This window comes from Trachinotus anak, unplaced genomic scaffold (genome assembly GCF_046630095.1).
Source record: "Trachinotus anak isolate AG129_WGS33_773 ecotype Australia unplaced genomic scaffold, CSIRO_AGI_Tana_v1 ptg000004l, whole genome shotgun sequence".
In the NCBI taxonomy this organism is placed as follows: domain Eukaryota; kingdom Metazoa; phylum Chordata; class Actinopteri; order Carangiformes; family Carangidae; genus Trachinotus; species Trachinotus anak.
In genome coordinates, this window is record NW_027273855.1 from 9363377 (window position 1) to 9381710 (window position 18334).

The window sequence follows — 18334 nt, forward strand, 5'->3', positions numbered from 1 at the left end:
ACTTAAACATAACGCAGCTCCTCAATTTTAATTGCACATTAGATAGCACACGACACGACAGGGCCTTAGGGAGCGGGATGGGGCAGGCGGGATGATTAATGACGATAGAGCAACTATAAATGTAGATATGGTTAGTTATTGTTAATGTTACTTTGTTTTTTTTGCTGTTATTGTTGTTTTCTCTGTCTCTCCACCCCCTTTTTTTCTTTTTCCCCGTATTCTCTCTGTTTTCCTCTTCCTGTCCACTCTCACTCCTGATGTGGTACGGTTATCCCATACTCCTTCTTTGCAGAGTAAATCTGCCCCAACAACACAAGGCATCCAGACCACTCATACTGCTTGCCTATGGTACTGGAACAGGACAAAAAATAAAATAAAAAAAACTTTCTGGTGTGGCATCTTGAAAAGGAAATAGAGCTTCTGGTCGGCAGCCCCCATGCCATGCATCTACCTCCACCACAAACTGTCACTCCAGATCAGACAGCTCCAGCTCTCACAGCCTCTCTATCTTTTCACCTCAGCGCTGCCCTGGCGACATGGGGAACTGCTGTGGGACACAGAGGGATGACCCACTGTGTGTATGTGTGTTTGTGTGTGTGTGTGGGTGGGTGGGTGTGCACCAGTGTTTGTGTGTGTCAACAAAACAATGAAACATGACACATCCATCCAAATATTGCCGGGAAAGCCCTCTGACGTAACTCACACAGCCGCTCACACTCATGCAAAGGTGTTGTGTCTAGCTATTGTGTTTAATCTGGTTGATGACAAATAGTGGCACGAGCAGCCAGCAGCACAATGTGTGAAAAAACACTTCTAACCTTTGCTGCACAAAGCAGGCAACATCTGCAGAACCACAGGCAGAGCAAAGAAATATACAAATTGTCAGGTTGTCAGGTAGCAAATAGTTTGAGATTTGATGAGATTTCAATTCAACTACATTCAATTGGTGCATATGGATATGGTTTTTCAAAATTTGGGCAATATATCCAAAACCATCTGTATGTTAAGAAACCACTAGAGTTAAGTAAGAAAAAAAAGTCAAGCTAGTATATTAGGAGTTTAAAAGTGTTCTTAGTGGTATTGTCCTTATTTCAATGCAGAGAAAAACACAAAACCTTACATTAAACCATCTCTTCTATTCTACCAAATTTGGGTAGTTGCTGCAGCATCAAAGAGTGGCTGTTCTCACTGCTACTGAATGCATGTTGTTTAGCACCAGTAAACTAAAATGTCTACTAAATAAGCAGATCCTCATATTTCCATTATACTTTACATGTATGTTGTTTCTATTCAAAGCACAAGATACTAGCCTTTAATACTCTTACAGATACTGCAGATTATGAAAAGCTATAAAGTGCCCCCTTCCCCAAAGTTCTCACAATGTCCTCTTCTGAGAATTCAATAAAGCTCAACACACAGTTTCTAGGAACAGAAAATACAATTTGTCTGGTCAATGTGTCACATCTGACCCAAAACCAAACCCTTGAAATCCGTCTAACACACTGAGCTGCACCATCACAAAGTATATCCTGCTGTAATGTGCAGTTTACAAGGGATGTGTATATATATATATATATATATATATATATATATATATATATATATATATATACACACATACACACACACACACACACACTCCAGCACGGTATGGAGCAGTATTTCAGCAAATTCCAGTTTATCCATTTACGTTACCCAGCCTTGTTTTGTATTTTCCAGCAGCACTCACCAGTTCTTGGTTGGTAGAATTGGAGTCGTCTCCAGGGAAGGGGATGTAGATGGCTAAGGCCACACAGTTGGCAAAAATAGACAGCAGTATAAAGATATCAAATGGTCTGGAAACAGACCATTAAGGAACACAGTTATATCAGAGAGAGGTTTTTGAACATTGTACATTTAAGTTGAATTTGTTGATGATTGAAGTGCGTGTTAGGTCCATTTATTAATTTACTCATCTATCAACTATCTCCTGAAATCATTCATTGATCAACATAACCATTCATCTAACATTTCATTTAAGCTTTCACACAAAAGTACCACTGTAACGAACTATTACTATAATTATTGTCTGGCATTTGCAGCCTACAGGCCATTTCCATTCTACCAATAAAATTATGGTTAATTATGTCATTGCCAAATTAACTGCCAAACACTGATAAAGTTATATGTTCATTCATCACCCAAACTCCTGCCATCCATCCATTCAACTGATGTCCTTGTGTTTAGGCTAAAGGATACTTCCACTCCACTAAGCTGATGCAGGCTCTGCGGATCGGGTTGTTGAGGGTCAGGCAGAACAGAGCCCTGGGTGGCCTGCTGTTGGTAGATCCTCCTTGTTTTTTACTTTTAGCGTACTGCTGCCTCTTCCTCTGCGCTAATGTGCCTACAGGAGCAGTTCCAGTGGTGCAAACTGAGGGCCGGGAACTCATCTCTGGCTTTGCAGCATCATCCTGTGCTTGGCGAGCAGCGCTAATGGCAGCATGCCAAGCAAGAACCGGGCTGACACCAGAGTCAGGGTCTCCAGGGCCCTGAATACCACTATTGGCCCCAAGGAGGCCATAAGAGGAGCTGACTGGCCTGCCAGTGCTGGCCGGGGCCTGCAGGGGCTCTGGTGGATGGAGCTGATGCAGATGGGTGTGGCTTTCTGACCAGGGTACTGAGGCATCATTGGAGGGAGTGGTCCTTCTATTGCTGGCATACTGTGCCCCTGGAGGGAGAGGAGGGAAACAAGACAAGATGGTTAAACCACTTTGAGAATGTGAATGTGAGTATAAATAAAAATACCTGCAAACATCATGTTCCCCACACTGTTGTGCATTTCAAGAAACCAGCAGTTTTTTTTTATAGTTTTTAATGTCATAGAATATCTTGTTTTGTCAACACAATACAACAACAACACAACTTCAACATATTTCATTTATTGTAATATAAGTCCAAGAAAGCAGCAACCTCGTGGCATTAAATGTGCAACAGCAGCTTTGAAAATGTTTTTGAAATTTACAATTCATTTTCAACATAGTTCTCTATTGACCTCTCAATTGACTAATGGTTGCAGCTCTAGCCATGTTGCTCTATTTCATCATATAATGAGAAAATGGGAAAACAGAATGGTGAATGTAAGGTATTTCAATTTAAAATGACTATAACAAGTTTTCTATTTCTGTGAGGGCCAATATTTCAAACTGGAAAACATAAAGAGCTTTGATTAGAGGACTGGGAATACTCAGTTTGCACTTAATGCAGATAAGCACTAAGCAGTTTCAAACAAAATCCTACCTTGTGCAATTTTTATACTTTCTCCAAATGTATGTAACTGTTCACAGGATTAAGATGAGAAAAAAGATGGGCAGAAAAGTGAGAAGAGGAAGAAGATAACTGGTTTGAAGGGGGTGTGGAAAAAACAGAAAGAGAGTAACAGAGATAGAAAGAGCAGGGCAGCTTGCATGAATGAGAGAGACAGAGAGAGTCATTAAAATCAATGTAAACCTCCAATGAAAAAGACAGTGTCCTTGACACAGTCACTTTGGGTCACTGCATCTCTACAGCAGGGTCGCATCTGGGAATAATGTCACAGCTAAAGCAGCTCCCACATTAAAATGTCCAAATCAAACACACAGATCCTTCATTAGACAAGTATTTTATAAATCTTATCAGTGAAAATATCAGGTCAGTCTGATCAAACAAGTGAGATATGATCAGACAAGATATTTTAACAAAATTCAACATTCCTAGTCTGAATGAGGAAGGTAAAAGTGCAGGACAGCCACCTCCCCATTCCGTGACACAACATCACCACAGGTGCAAAACAAGTACAGTCGATTATTTCATGATGATCAAAGCCTGTCTGTTATTTCTGACATGTAGCAGGAATTATCCCAGAAGTCCTGCTGGATGTCGCACATCTGTCACACTAACTCCCTGCTGTTGTTTCTGACTTCACTTTGAGCTGTGTCAGCCTTCTCAAGTAAGTCAGTGTTTATTTAGACCACTTCTAAACCATAGAAACTGTTAGAAAATAAAAACAAAAATAATAACAAACTAACTGTTCAATCTGGAGGTCACATGGCTCCAAACCGATCACTTGACCATAACATTAGTCCAAATACAGCCAAGTATTTTTTGGAGAATAAGCCGCAACTCGTTTCCCTGCGGATTTAATAGCCTGTATTACTGTCATTACATCCATGTAGCCTACAACAAGCGCCCACAACATTCATACAAAATCACTTCGCTAAAATAAGTTGAAAAGGAATCTTAGAGGCAGACACGACTCAGACCATACAATTAGCCTACATAGACTAGGCGGACATCCAGAGAATCAACCATGGGAGCGCTCTCGCCACATCTCGCAGCGCTCCAACTCTCCTCCTGCGCTCCACGCAGTTTTACCTTCAGACTGTTCATCTGCTTCGTGCATCCTCGAATCCACATCGAAAAAATACGTTTTACATCCAACTCATCGTTGGAAAAACCATGCAAGTGTCGACGCACGAGCCTGAACTGAGCCTTTAACCTGAAATATGAAATGTTTCCCCAGAGCAAACCCTGAGAGGAGCGCCAAACATTTTCACCACATCCGGGTGCTTGCCTGCAGATTAACGGCGAATTCGAGAGGACGAGCTGACAGCAGCAGTCAATCCATTGCTGTCAATTGTTCTCACTGTGACTGGGGGTGGGCTGATAGGCTACAAGCTAGAGCAATCAATCAACCAATCCTATTGGAGTCACATATAGGCTTCAACAGAAAATGCACCTGTTGCTGCCTATAAGGAAACGTACAAAGAGCGTATTTAAACGTCTCAATAGAAACATGAAAATTATTTTGGTTCGCTAAAATATTTTATGCTTTTAGAAAACATTTAAAACACGAATAAATTCATGAATGGAGTCCAACAAGAAACCCATATATCCTGGGAGATATACGACAGCTATTTAAGTCAACAAGGAGTGGTTCTGTTGGTAATTAGGTCTAATGATTTAAATTGTAATAATAGTGTTTGTATGAATTAAGCAATATGTGGCACAGTGCCACAAACACACGGAGAGCCTCACCTCCCGAAGCATTGTCTTTGAAAGTGCGGGATTTACCCCCGTTGGACTTACCCCTTAGGGGTCTTCCCTTTATTATGAACGGCATTGTGTCACCTGGCTCTTCTCTGGGGCTTCATAGCGCCGTTTTCTGCCCTCACTCCGAGGCTATTCGAGATAAAATGAGTTGTTGGAGCTGTGCTAGAAGGTTACCACTGATTGGATTACCTGTGCCTGTATGGAGGATAACAGTTTCACAGTAGCGCGTAATCCTCCGATTCTAATCCCTGCTCCCACGTTCCCTCAAATGGGACAGGTGGAGCAGGCAGCTGCAGCTCAACTGGACCAAACCATAAGTAATCTTATGCAATTGTATCTATCTTTATTTATTTTGCTTTGTTTGTTGTTTGTTTTCCCCAACAGGTTTATATATAGGTTTATGATGGTTTTAAAGTATTCGATCCAAATTATTACAACACTTGGGACTTTCCAGGAGTTTGAACTGTTCTTTATATTTTGTGTCATTGTGTTAAGGCTGCCTAAAACTAAAAAGTCAGGGATTCACTTAAACTGCAAACAGCTTGTTCAATGTAAGTGAAACTTAAATTCAACAGAACATAGTAGCCTAACATTTTAACAACTTTTCACTTGTGGTCTATACTGTAATGCACAGATGTTCACAGATTAAAAAAAACACATCATACTGGACCCAAAAACAAGTGTTGCATCGCAGCCCTGTGGTACTTATGAAACAGGAAGATAATGTGGATGTTTGTCTGCAGATATCTACATTATCTTTAATGATACGAGTCTTTAGTTTACTTTATTATAATAAAAGTCAAATGTGTCCTTTTAATTAATATGATTTTTTTCCCTCTGTTATATCAAAATATATGTTAGCTAATCCTAATAAACTGTAGGCCTCTGACTAGTTTGATTGTCGTTGTCAATTGTTTCCATTGTTGTGTGTTTGCACCAACACAGCCTATTTTGTCATCACATTCATTAATTTCATTTTATTAACTGTAATATAATTCGATTTTATAAGGCACACTGGCTAAGCTAAGCTAAGATAATCACCATTTCCTACAGACATCTCGTTTTTAAACGGCACTCTAACAAATTGGAAATGACCTAAACTATTTTTCAGATTAGCATCAGGCGAATAAACAACTTTTTCAGAGCTGTAATTTCCGGGCACGGAAAGCGGAAGTTTTAAGTGCCTGCGTATTACCGACCGTGCAATTACAGCCAAGATGGAGACCGTAAATGCTGGCCATATGATGAGCTTAGCAGCTCTACAGAGACAAGATCCGTACATAAACAAACTGCTCGATGTTACTGGCCAGGTGGCTCTCTACAACTTCAACTCTAAAGCAAACGAATGGGTAAGTTTGCCAAAAGAACCGAAACGGTTTCGTGGATTCACATAGCATGCTTATGTTAGCGCCTCAGAAAAAAAAGCAAAACAAAACAAGAAATATGTTCGTATTTGTCAGACTGCAGCGTATCCAAATATATTAACAGACGTACTCTTTTGATTCGAGTGTCTTTCCGTTAGTGTTTTAAAAACTTGTTGATATTAAATTAACGTTATCTTACCTCAGCTAACACAAGTTCGGCTATCATAAGTTAAGCTAACATAAATTAGCTGACAACGCTATCAGTCAGCGTTCGTTGCAATTATTCAGCAAATTGTTTTGTTTTTTGACACATAACGTTACTTTTCATTTCAGGAGAAGACCGAAATCGAGGGCACTTTGTTTGTTTATGCCAGGTAAGCATATAAACCGTCCCTACTAATGTGGCACGCAACCATGAAGATTGTTCCCTTGATTAGCATTAAGTTTGTTTGCGCTGTCATTTGACTTACTCAGCACACGTGTGTAGGCCGCAGCCTTTGTAAACAAACATTAATCACTGTTCGTAACAGACACATAGATAGTCCTTTATGACTCCGGTTGTATGTTTAGGGTTACTGTCCTGCTGCAGAATGAATTTAAGACTTATCTGACGTCTCTCTGATGGTATTGCACGATGGATAAGAATTTAGCTTGTTTAATTTTGATGAAATGCAAGTCAAGAAAGTTTTCTTATGTTTGGTCATTAAAAAAATCAAGTCAGTAAGACAAAGATTTGAAGCTTTTGCTAAATTTAGTGCGCAGGTTGAGGTTAAGTATGATAGGGGAGGTGATGGTTATGTTTTCTTCTGCCAGGTTATTATTTTACAGTGTTTGTAATCTTTGTTTAACTAAGGTCTGCCTCCCCTCACCATGGCTTCACCATCATGAACCGACTGAGCACAGAGAACCTGGTGGAGCCAATCAACAAAGATCTGGAGTTCCAGCTGCAGGATCCCTTCCTGCTCTACAGGAATGGCAACTGTGAGCATTTTGTAGAATAAAAGTGCTAAAATACTAGACACCATACTAAGCACAAACCAATTTCTATACAAGTGCTGGCTAAATTTACTTAAAGAAACTATTATTCAGTGTCCATGATCCAATATTTTCAGTATTTGATGATTTCTTGAACTATCAAAGGCCATGAGTGCATGAGAGTCGCAGATGAGTTCCAGGCCTATAGTAATCTGAGATTAATTTTAAGAATCTGAATGATGAGAAAGGTGAGCTATCTTCCTAGAGAAAATTCTTATCGACCCTTTCTTGTCATCACACCACCACAAATGCTGTGAAAAATGTCAAAAATAAACAGTGGAACATTGTTTCTTAGCAGCAGAATTTGTTTCTGTTAGGTTTCTTCTCAACTACCAAGACACTCTGCTGTATCATAGAAGATTTTGTTAAAGAAATGTATACACTGTGCATATCTTTGAAAGCACCAAATACAGGCTATACAGACGTTGACTATAACACATGCACACACAGTAAGTGCTAAAGATCAAAATGGTACCTTTGAAAATGCCGAACAGACAACTCCTCAGCGTTCTCTGAAACTCTTTTCCATTTTGCTTGGAGTCATTTTGGTGTCTTGGAGTCGCATTGAGTAAGAAAACCTCCTCTGAGGACACTTTTCCACTCATGACCTCACGCAGGCCTACCAGATTGCAGCAATTTCAGTTTGGTTTGGCTACAGTTGATATTGTTCAGCATTGGGTCAAAAGCAGCCAGTAGGGTTATGGAAAGAGTTCAGCATCAAGTAAGGTGAAAGGAGTGATGAAATTTCTTAGATCTTCAGAAAATAACTGACAGCACTGCCACCGAGGTAATCTATCAGAAGTCTGAACAGGAGTTTCATCAAGGCAACAAATAAGGAATTAGATTGTTTTCCCATTTGTTTACTTATCAGAAAAAACAACATGGCCAGGGTCAATGTCAGAGTAGACTGCTCCCCTTTTGGACTTGGTTTGCCAATCAGCTTGGCTGGTATGGAAGACATGATGTAATTTCTTGTGAGTATTCAGGCTAGAGCAGCTTCTCCAATAGTTTCACTTGAGTCCAAGTGCTGTTGGCATTTTAATTCCTCAGAGTGGGTTGAATTGACAAACAGATAAAACTGGGTACAGGTGGTGAGTAAAACGATGGTTGACAAAATCCTCAGGTTGTTTTGGACTTCTGGCAGCTGACAGTCACCTCTTTAAAACTGGTCAGAGTAAATTCTTCCTGGTAGTGTCATCTCCTTGCTTTTATTCCATTGGTTGGTCTTGGCTGCTTGTGTAGTTCTCTCACACAGGTAGTTCGGTCTTTTTTGCTCTTCAGTAATGCCACTTATTGGCTGAGGATCCTTTGGTTCTTCTCAGACAATGATTGGTCAGACACAATCCAGTCTGTGTTTGTTTAGTGTCCAGGTATCTGATGTTGAGAGAGAGAATTATCTTCAAGATGGTTTTAAAACTCCCCCCTCTGCTGTGAATTTGAAAAAGCAAAGAAGGAACGATGAAGGCTGAGCAGGAGCAATATAGAAGCTTGATTGAAAAACAAAGAGACCAACACAGTGAGGATGGATACTTCAGGAAGATTAAGATAATTAACTGTTATTTGTGTCTTGCTCTAAGCCTCTTAGACTACTGGTGAACTCCTTGCCTAAGACTGACAAGTGTACTCAAAGTTAGAGAGTACTGTTTTAGAGAAACCTGTGTATTATGACACACACACACACACACACACCTGTTTACACCTCTCCATATTCCCCTAGGTAGCAATAGATGATACAGGGAGGCAAACACTCAGGTTGCTAGGTTACCACAGCCTCTTGAGGGATCTTGAGTATGCCAGTGTTTCATCACACGCACAAATGACACAGAAGCAATGTAATACTAACAAGCTATAACTGGTAACCTACAGTTGTTTTTTTTTGTTTTTTGTTTTTGTTATATTTGCCCAGTCCCAGGAAGGTGAGACTTCAAGACATCAATATATAAGGTCACACTTGAACTGATAAGAGGCCTGGATCAGACCTTGCTCATTCACTCCCTTTGTTTGTTGCAGCATGTTGATCTGCATCTGATATTGCCTAAAATTGTATTTTCTGAAGTTTACTGTGAATCAAAGTGCATTATTTGAGTTATTTGAGTTTGAGTTATTGATATTTGTTGTAGTTATTGCTGCTTCCTTGTTTAGATTGACTAAGCTATTGATATTTGTAAGTTATTGCGGTTCCTTTGTACAATAGTACAAGAGTGCCTTGATTAGTTTTATTGGAGTACTGCTGTTTACTGATGATTATTGCTTTCATTTACCTCTGCGCCATTAGATCAACTATAACAGTCAACCGCCTAAGTGGAAATCCTTTGGAAAGAAGAATAAACTGTTAAAAGTCTTTCCTCTGGTCCTCATGCTTTAACTGGTGTGCCAATGCAGAAGCTCTTTGGATAACCCAGCTTGTCAATTTTCCACAACTAAACAATTAGTTATTTTGGTTGGTCATAATATTTTTGTGTGTGGAGTTATGTCTAATATAATGCTTCTTTTCTGGCCAGTGTAGACACAGTCTAATGTAAATTATTTTGTGTTTCTCTTGCAGTGGGTATCTACAGTATTTGGTTCTATGATAAGATGGACTGTCAGCGCATCGCTCAGTTGATGGTCAAGTAAGTAGTTGGACATACGGTATGTATTAAGTGTCTGTGTTCAGATGAGACAGGATAGTACAAGTTTTTTTCACCCATTAGGTGTTGGCTTTCGAAGCGGCTCTGTTTTCATCAAGGAGTATTTGAAAACAGATTTGACACAGCAAATATCAGTTAGGTAGGTTGACAATATGTCAAGCTTTCACTCTCCCCCAGGATTGTAAAACAAGAAGCCGACCATGCCCAGAGAGTGTCACCAGAGAGGGCAGAGTCTGGGAAGACCAATGGTGTCGCAGAACCACGGTCCATCGACATCCTGGAACTACTCAGTAAAGCCAAGGAAGAATACCAGAGAGTGAGGAAGCAAGCACACAGTTGGAGATACAAACATAACTTATTTAAATTCTCAGATGAACAAGTGTGCTTTGCCTATTAAGTATTTCAGCACTGTTTACCATTAACTTTCATTGCAGATTTTTAAATATATACACACACACACACACACACACGCTCTCTCACACTCTCTCACACTCTCTCTCTCTCTCTCTCTCTCTCTCTCTCTCTCTCTCTCTCTCTCTCTCTCTCTCTCTCTCTCTCTCTCTCTCTCTCTCTCACACTCTCTCTCTCTCTCTCACACTCTCTCTCTCTCTCTCAGACTCTATATGTCTGGGGTAAAAAAATTGGCATTTGTAGCTCCAGCAACACAGATTTTGATGAGTTAATTCTGGAGGTTTCCATTTATTTTACTTTATTTTATTTAATGTAATTTATTCTATCCATATTTCTTGAACATGGACTGAAACACTTTTCATAGATGTACAGACAAATGCATATCAGAGGTTACAAAAGTACTAAATCTGGGATTATTTCAGATGTGGGGGCATCTGTTTTAGCACCTTGAAGTCTGAATTGATGCTTATTCTTGCTTCTTAACCCTGCTTTCAGTCTATGTATTTATCCTCTGACTCTTTCTGAAAAATTGAAAATTCCATTTTGTGTGTGGGTATGTGGGTGTGTTGTCAATGTGTCATATGATGCAGGCTCAGGCAGGTGAAACAGATGGGTCTACAGAGCTAAATGTGAAAGCGGCGATCATTCCAGCAGAACGTACCCACAGCACACCACAACCCGAAAAGGTACATACACAAACTTTAATGCGAAAAAAATATTTAAGACCTGTTTATTCTGTTCACTCCTATACACAGAGACTTTTGAGGAAGACAAAGAAAGTATATGCTTTTATCCCAGATGTCACTGTTACCCCATATAGGTGAGCATTTAGCAGCAGATAGCTACTGATAACAATGGTTATATTGTATAAAGACAACCCATGTCACTTCTGCTGGTGCTGATTATTTTTACCTCCAGGGTTTATATGAGGAGAGGGGCTGACCTTAAGATTTGTTTTGCTGTTTATTTTGACAAAAATGACTGATTAGGAAGAGAAAAGGCTACATTTTTATACTATATGCATAATGCATTTTGTTGATATTACAGTGAACTGTAAGTATAGACAAAGGGAACCTGCTGAACAAGTACACGTGCATACATTTAAATTATTACATTGGGGCATATCAGAGTAAAAATGATATCAGTCTCCATCATAATTATAACAAATATGCTAACCATTTTTAACAAAAATGAGTGGAGTAAGCCAGTTTACAAAAAAGGTCTAGTTAGCTAAACACAGCTATGCATGTGGCAAAATGGATCGATTTTTAGTACCTAGAGTGACAGAGGAGACAGAGTCTGGGGCAAGCAGAAAACAGAGAAAGTGCGCTTTAAATTTAATCCTATCTACAGTTCATCCCTGCATCAACTGCCTATGCACAGTCACCCGGTGCAAAGTGTGCCTACATAGACGTGCACACAAAGCGCATACACATTCACACACACAAGCAGAGTGCGCTGAAAATGAGCTTCAGATGTTTGGATAAGTCAAGTGGAACATTAGAATACAGCCCACGGAAGAAGCATTCTTTGTGGCATATTGTGTGTTGCATATGTTAAGAGACGTTCATGATGCAAGAAGCTCTGCAGAGAAGTGTTCTTTTATACTACCTGGTATACACCACAGTGTTTCCGATTCATCCCCTAAATTTGTCCACAGTTCCATAATGAACTGATTTATTCACACCTTTCATCATAGAGGCCTAATATAAAAGATGTGTAATGTTGTGATTTGTGCCCTTACTTCTTTGTAGGGCTGTGTGCAACACACTGATTCACTCAGCCCTTCCTTTCCCATAATAAGGAGGCAACATCAGTATTTTTCTGAGAGCACATATGGACAGGATTTTTGCACAATGTTGAGACAGCGATATGAAAAGCAGCACTGAATGGTGCACAGTGATGATTTCGTTTGGTGTCTGTCTAACTTTAAATGTGTTCAATAACTATCGAAAAAATTATAACAATAATTATTTGACTTAGAAATTGGGAGTAAGAAACAAAGTGTCTGGTGATGTCTATGGATTGTCTGCCTACGGGCACTCATTGACTGCAAAGGATTTTACACAAAATATTAAATATAATTATGTATAATATAATATTTGTCCAATTATTTTTGAACCTCTAAAGTTCTTTTTGTTTTTATGTAGACCTTCTAAAACTAAATCTGAGACACTTTAATTGAAGACAAAATATACTGTATGTGTAACTATCCAAGTACTTGTGGTACAAATCTACAATTACAGTCAGGAACAACTGAACATTGCCTCTTTCTGTTCAAATTGTAGTTGGCCAGAGAGTTTAAGGATCAAGGGAATGGACACACAACTTTAGATTTTTACAAATTAAGCTGATTTTGTCTACTTTTTAGATAGGTTCCAGTGCTGTTTGTATTTTGGATCCATCTCCCAGTTGGCAAAATACCAGATTTGAATTGGTTCCAAAACTAGTGAATCTCTTCTCCTTTTAATGCCACATGCCCCCTCCTCAAACCTTTGGTAGCATACATTTTTAACAGGCACTATTGTAACTTTCAGCAGGTGACAATGTTGTACTGTTGAGCAGTTGTAATCCTATATCAGGCAAGAATGGGACATTTCACTTTCAAAACTCCAGCAACTGATCTCCTCAGTTCCTTAACATTTACAGTGTGTTAAAAGAAGAGGTGATGCAACACAGTGGTAGACATGCCCCTGTCCCAACTTTTTTGAAACTGTTGCTGGCATAAAATTCAAATTGAGCATATATTTTTCATAAAACAATAAGATTTCAGCATTTCAACATTTGGTATTTTATCTTTGTTTTATTTTCAAAGAATATGGGTTTACATGATTTACACATTGCATTCTGTTTTTATTCACATTTTACAGTGTCCCAACTTTTTTGGAAATGGGGTTGTAATTAACATCAATTCAGTAGTGACAAAATCGAAAACATTTGTCTGATTAATGTGCTCTCTGCAAGCTGGTGTCTGTATTCAGCAAAAGATTTTTTTTTTTTTGCATGTGTGGGAAATAGAAAGATTGGCCAACAAAAGATGATTCAAGATCCATGAGTTTCACTTATTTATAACATAAGTTAATTACAAATCCCTTTGTCCAATGTGGCTTTTTCATATTGCTGTTTATGTTAAACCAACATTCAAAAACTCAATGGGATTCTGTTGATATAAAATCAACTGTAACCACCAAGTGTTTGGCATTTTTACTTGGAGAGTGACTTAAATGATTAATTGATTATCAGAATAGTTGATTGATTTTCTCTAAAGTTACTTAGGATAAATTTCCACCCAGCTAATAGGTTTGTGCTTTTTCACCCACCAGAGCTCTCACGCAATGGTGAAGCAGATCACAGTTGAGGAGCTCTTCAGCTCATCCCTCCCTAAGGATTCCTCTCTACCTGCCATGCCCGCACAGAACACCATCACTGCTTCTAGTGATCCCTCCACTGCCTACATCCAGAACCAGTCTTATCCCACTTCAGCCCATCAAAACCCCGGGTCCAACCAGAGGCCCCAAGCCCCTGAACTGATCCCAGCTCCTTACGTACTACATTCCAGCCCTGTTTTCCAGTCAGTCCCCAGGTCAGACCCTCAGCCTCAGTGCTCAGTTTCACCTCTCCTGGTGCCTCTAGCTAGCTCAGAGCCTTGTGCTGCTCCCCCTGGTCCTCCACCACCAGCAGCCTCTGTGGCTTATTTGGGTCAGGAAATACTCAGCACGCTAAAACCAGCAGTACCATCTGTGAATTCAGACATCCATAAACCCATCCTCGCACCCAACTTCCTGCCAAGCACCTTGGTTCCGCCCCACAGTTTCCAGGAGCCCATGGGGAAACCCATTCTCCAGCACAGCAAAGAGATGGATGTTTTCTCGCAACCTCCAAACCTGATTAAACCAATGTCTGTGAGTTGAAGGGTTTTCTTCGAAGCTGTTTTTTGTTGTCTCTCACATACACTTTTATACCAAAACATAATAAATTATAATCCACCATATTGTTCGTGCTTGTCATTTCTCCTCCATGTATTTCCCATTCCATTTTCAGGCTGTCCCCATGAGTCCAGCTTTTGCTGTTCCAGGACCTGGGATTTCAGTGCTTCTCTCCCCAAGCGCCTTCCAGCAGTCCAATAAGGCAACAGCAGCAGCATCAGTAGTCCTTCCTGCCCCCTCTGAGTCCTCCTCTACCTCTGTAGGAGCTGTTGAACCTCCACCAGCCCCTTGCAGCAAAACACAGCTACAAGAGATTCTGATCCACCTCATTAAGGTACAACAAGGGCAGCAAACATGTCCTCTATTGTCACTATTGTGTTACTGTTTGATGTTCCACTTGTAATCTATATACTTTCCAAAAGTTTGGATTTTACTAAGAACATACAATTAAATACTGAAAAGGTTGAATTCTATTGAAAAATGTCATCATATTGTCTGCACCCCCCCACCTCCACCACCACCCCACACACACTCATGTAGTTTGTTCATGAATTCTCTTTTTTACTTCCTCCCTGTCTAGAATGACCCAGACTTCCTCAGTGCCATTCATGATGCTTACCTGCAGACTCTATCCAAGGACTTCAGCACCATGAAGCTATAGTCCTGCTTCAACTGTTACTCCTGTCACTTTGAATGCTACCCTTTATGACCTGTGAGAAGACCAGAAGTTAATGGGTGTTCAGGAAGTGCAGCGAACAGGTTTTTGACACTGTAAACTGCAACTCTTCAAAGCTCTGTGTTCTAAGGGTTATTATAGCATGCACCTCACTGTTTAATCCTCTGTCCCTGACTCAGAACTTGTTTTTTGAGTCTTTCCCTGGACACCGATGCTGTCCTGGCTACTCATGTCAACTTGGATCGACTTTTTATAGGTGTATGTCAAACCAGAACTGCTGTGGGACAGAGGGATGAGATCAAACTCCCCACTGTGGCCTTGATTTTCTTTTTTACTTAAGCGATGCAATCAAACCTTTGGCCATGTACTGGTAAAGTTTAACTGTTTGCTCGTTTAATTCTCTGGGACAGGGGACCACAGTGGGGCTTCAGTGACCTTGCGGCTCTGAGTCACAGATGCTGCTTTTCTCACTCATTTCACATCTTTGGAGTTCTCGTAGTGCGAGAGTATGGGAACATTTACAACACGCCTAAATTCTGACTACTTATTAAATAATTAATTACTTATTGCGAAGTCCTCTGTATTGGGGACCTCAGAACTGTTGCAGGAGTCTTTACAGTCTTTAAAAAAGGACCACTCTTCTTCATATTTTCACTTATTGAACATTTTCCCATAAAGTAACACTGAAACACTGATTTTTGGCAACACCACAGAGACACTAATCACCCATTACCATTTTTGGGGCATTTTGTGTTTGTCATTGTCTATTAACAATGAGGAGACTGTTGATGATTATTTGTCAGCCCTTGTCCAAGGAAGGTAATGAACGTCATAATTGTTTGGAGCAGCACTTGCAGCTAAGACTTAAATCAATGAATCAATTCGTCTCGGCTGTTTTTTTCTTTGATGTTACATTACAGACTGTGTCATGTTCATAAAGACACTCAGATGATTGCACAAACTAGCTTCTTTGCTACCTTTCCCACATTTCTCCTTCACTTTTTCTCCTTGTCTGTGTCGTTCAACTCTCCTTCTCCAGCTGAGCTCAGAGTATTGATGTTGTTGGAGGGGAATGTGCAATATACTGCTGTTGCAATGCCTTTAGGGATACCAGCATTTGGGGATATTTTAGGATGGTACAGTAGAGCTATGTTTATCTGAATATCCGATTTCTGCAAGTGATACTCAGTTTGAATATCACAAACAAAAACCACAAAAAAATGCTATTAAATTTGGATCCTTGTTGACAGTCTCCCCTTTAATATTAAATTGCTTAAATGATTGGGGAAACTGGTGTGCTTCGGATAGCTTTTAATGATAAAAAATATAAACTACCTCCATACCTGTTTCTCAGTTTATCTGGCCAGGCCACAAGTAAGTCAGTCTTAAATACAAAACATATTGTGGTAATTTGGCTTTTTTTTCTTTTGCAGTAAAATGCTACTGCAACACAGAACCGTAAACCCTGAAGTCTGTGGTTTGAACAGGAAGATTTCCTCATTGTGTGCATTGCTGAGTGGCTACAGTTCTTGTTCATGAAAATCAGCTTTCAAATATATAGAAAAAAGATTTATTAGCATGTGTGCATTTCTGATCACACAAAACAGGTTATTAAGGACCATGAACAGTCAAAAAATAATGTAAAGGCATGAAAATTTAAGTTATGAGGCTTTATAACAAAACCCACACTGATATTAAGTGATATCAGTAGTTGGCTCAATAGTACAGTTGCTTAAACAATCAGTATACTAGTCATTTTAGATGGAAATGTATTTTTCTTATAGTTTTGTTCACAGCATGAAGCGCAGAAATTATGGTTCTTATCAAAAAACATGTAAGTGAAAAGTGGAAATAGCTGAATGAGGCCATGACTTTGTCTTTGCTTATGCCAGCTGAATGTGTTTGATGTTTACTTGCAGTTTATATATGCCAGTGTTGTTGTCCTCGAGGTCCTGTGTGCTTAAGTTGAGGTCAGATGCACATGTTTTCAATCATCCTGTTTTTCTTTCACCTTTTATTTTGCAGATTTTAAATTTAGAAGGAAAAAAGGATATGTCTGTGGCCAGAAAGTAAATCAAAAAATCCATTCACTTCATTCCCTGTTTTCATTTTTCATTTGGCAGGGAGTTTGCCAACACTTTTGGCTTGTGTTGGTTAAATGTACACATACCAGAAGAGCAACTGAAGTGTAGAGATTGTTTTTAATTCTAGTCACATATTTAAGATTTTAAGGTTATTTTACATTGTGGCATAATTTATCTTATTGGCCAGAGATGTGATTTCTGGAAAGCCTTTGCCTATTTGCATTTATTTTCTAAGATTGTTGTCACTGTGTGTAATTTAGTTTATTATGACTATTTTGTGATATTAAAGATTTGAAAATAGATTTGGCTGTTTTTGTTTGCTGCCTGGAGGACCTGCTGTGTTTCACTCAACTGTGAAAATAACCTTCAAAGATTAAATGGGAATGTGATTTTTATTTTTATACCAGACAATTTTGGTTCAAAATGACCATTTTCTGAAGAATTCAATAACAGAGCCTACATGAATTAAGACCATATATAACTACAATACATCTGGGTTTTTTCCTCTGTCCTTATTTGCCCTTTTTTATTTTATTTTATTTTTTATTTTAAAGAAGCACAGCGGAATTTGTAGTTTCTCTGTTCGACCACCAGATGTCACCAGATGCTTACTGTTAACCTGTTGTACCCCTCAATCAATGAGCACACCACTTTAAATCTCACATGGTGTTCAGTTGGTATCAGAGCCATGCAAGGGTGTATTCATCAGAGAAGTTAATCTAGGAGTTTTGGGGGTTTAAGTGACAAAATGAATGGTTCTCGCCTCAGGAGCAAGATATTAACTTGATTGGCTAGGATAATGTGTACTCATTCCCCTTTGAATCACCCTCCCCAGGTTTCCCGCTGTCCAAATGTGGTCAGCCAGTGGCAAAAGTTGCCTGTGCCTTAGGATTTGTTAAGATCACAAAGGAAAACTTAGTCTGCTAAAATGAACTTTGTATGACTTATTCAAACCCAAAGGGAAAAAAATCTTAAGTTTAAAAAAAAAAAAACCTCCATTAACCAGTCGCTGCTAGTCATTACAGAATGGCGTGCAAGTATGTGGTTGAGATGTTACTGGCTTGTGCTGCAGTGAATCGGGTCAGCCTTAGTAGTAAATGTCATTAAGGTAAGATTAATGTCATTGGTGACCCTTCACTAA

General features: G+C 39.4%; 2 protein-coding genes across 2 annotated transcripts in view; one reads left to right on the forward strand and one right to left on the reverse strand.

The window, feature by feature from the left end:
• Positions 1-9878, reverse strand: part of cacna1db (calcium channel, voltage-dependent, L type, alpha 1D subunit, b) — a 131944-nt gene extending 122066 nt beyond the window's left edge. Inside the window, exons 1-3 of the mRNA XM_071475653.1 lie at positions 7942-9878; positions 2239-2707; positions 1730-1835 (exon numbers count right to left, since the gene is read on the reverse strand). Of these exons, the coding sequence (XP_071331754.1) occupies positions 1730-1835; positions 2239-2707; positions 7942-8071 (705 nt within the window). The 5' untranslated portion in view covers positions 8072-9878. The remainder of the gene's footprint in view (positions 1-1729; positions 1836-2238; positions 2708-7941) is intronic.
• dcp1a (decapping mRNA 1A) lies at positions 6194-17495 on the forward strand. The gene is made up of 9 exons (XM_071475652.1): positions 6194-6416; positions 6765-6805; positions 7285-7412; positions 10012-10078; positions 10274-10412; positions 11098-11193; positions 13831-14409; positions 14549-14767; positions 15014-17495. The coding sequence occupies exons 1-9, from the start codon at positions 6285-6287 to the stop codon at positions 15092-15094; spliced, it is 1482 nt and encodes a 493-aa protein (XP_071331753.1). The 5' UTR covers positions 6194-6284; the 3' UTR covers positions 15095-17495.
• Positions 17496-18334: the final 839 nt, after the last annotated feature.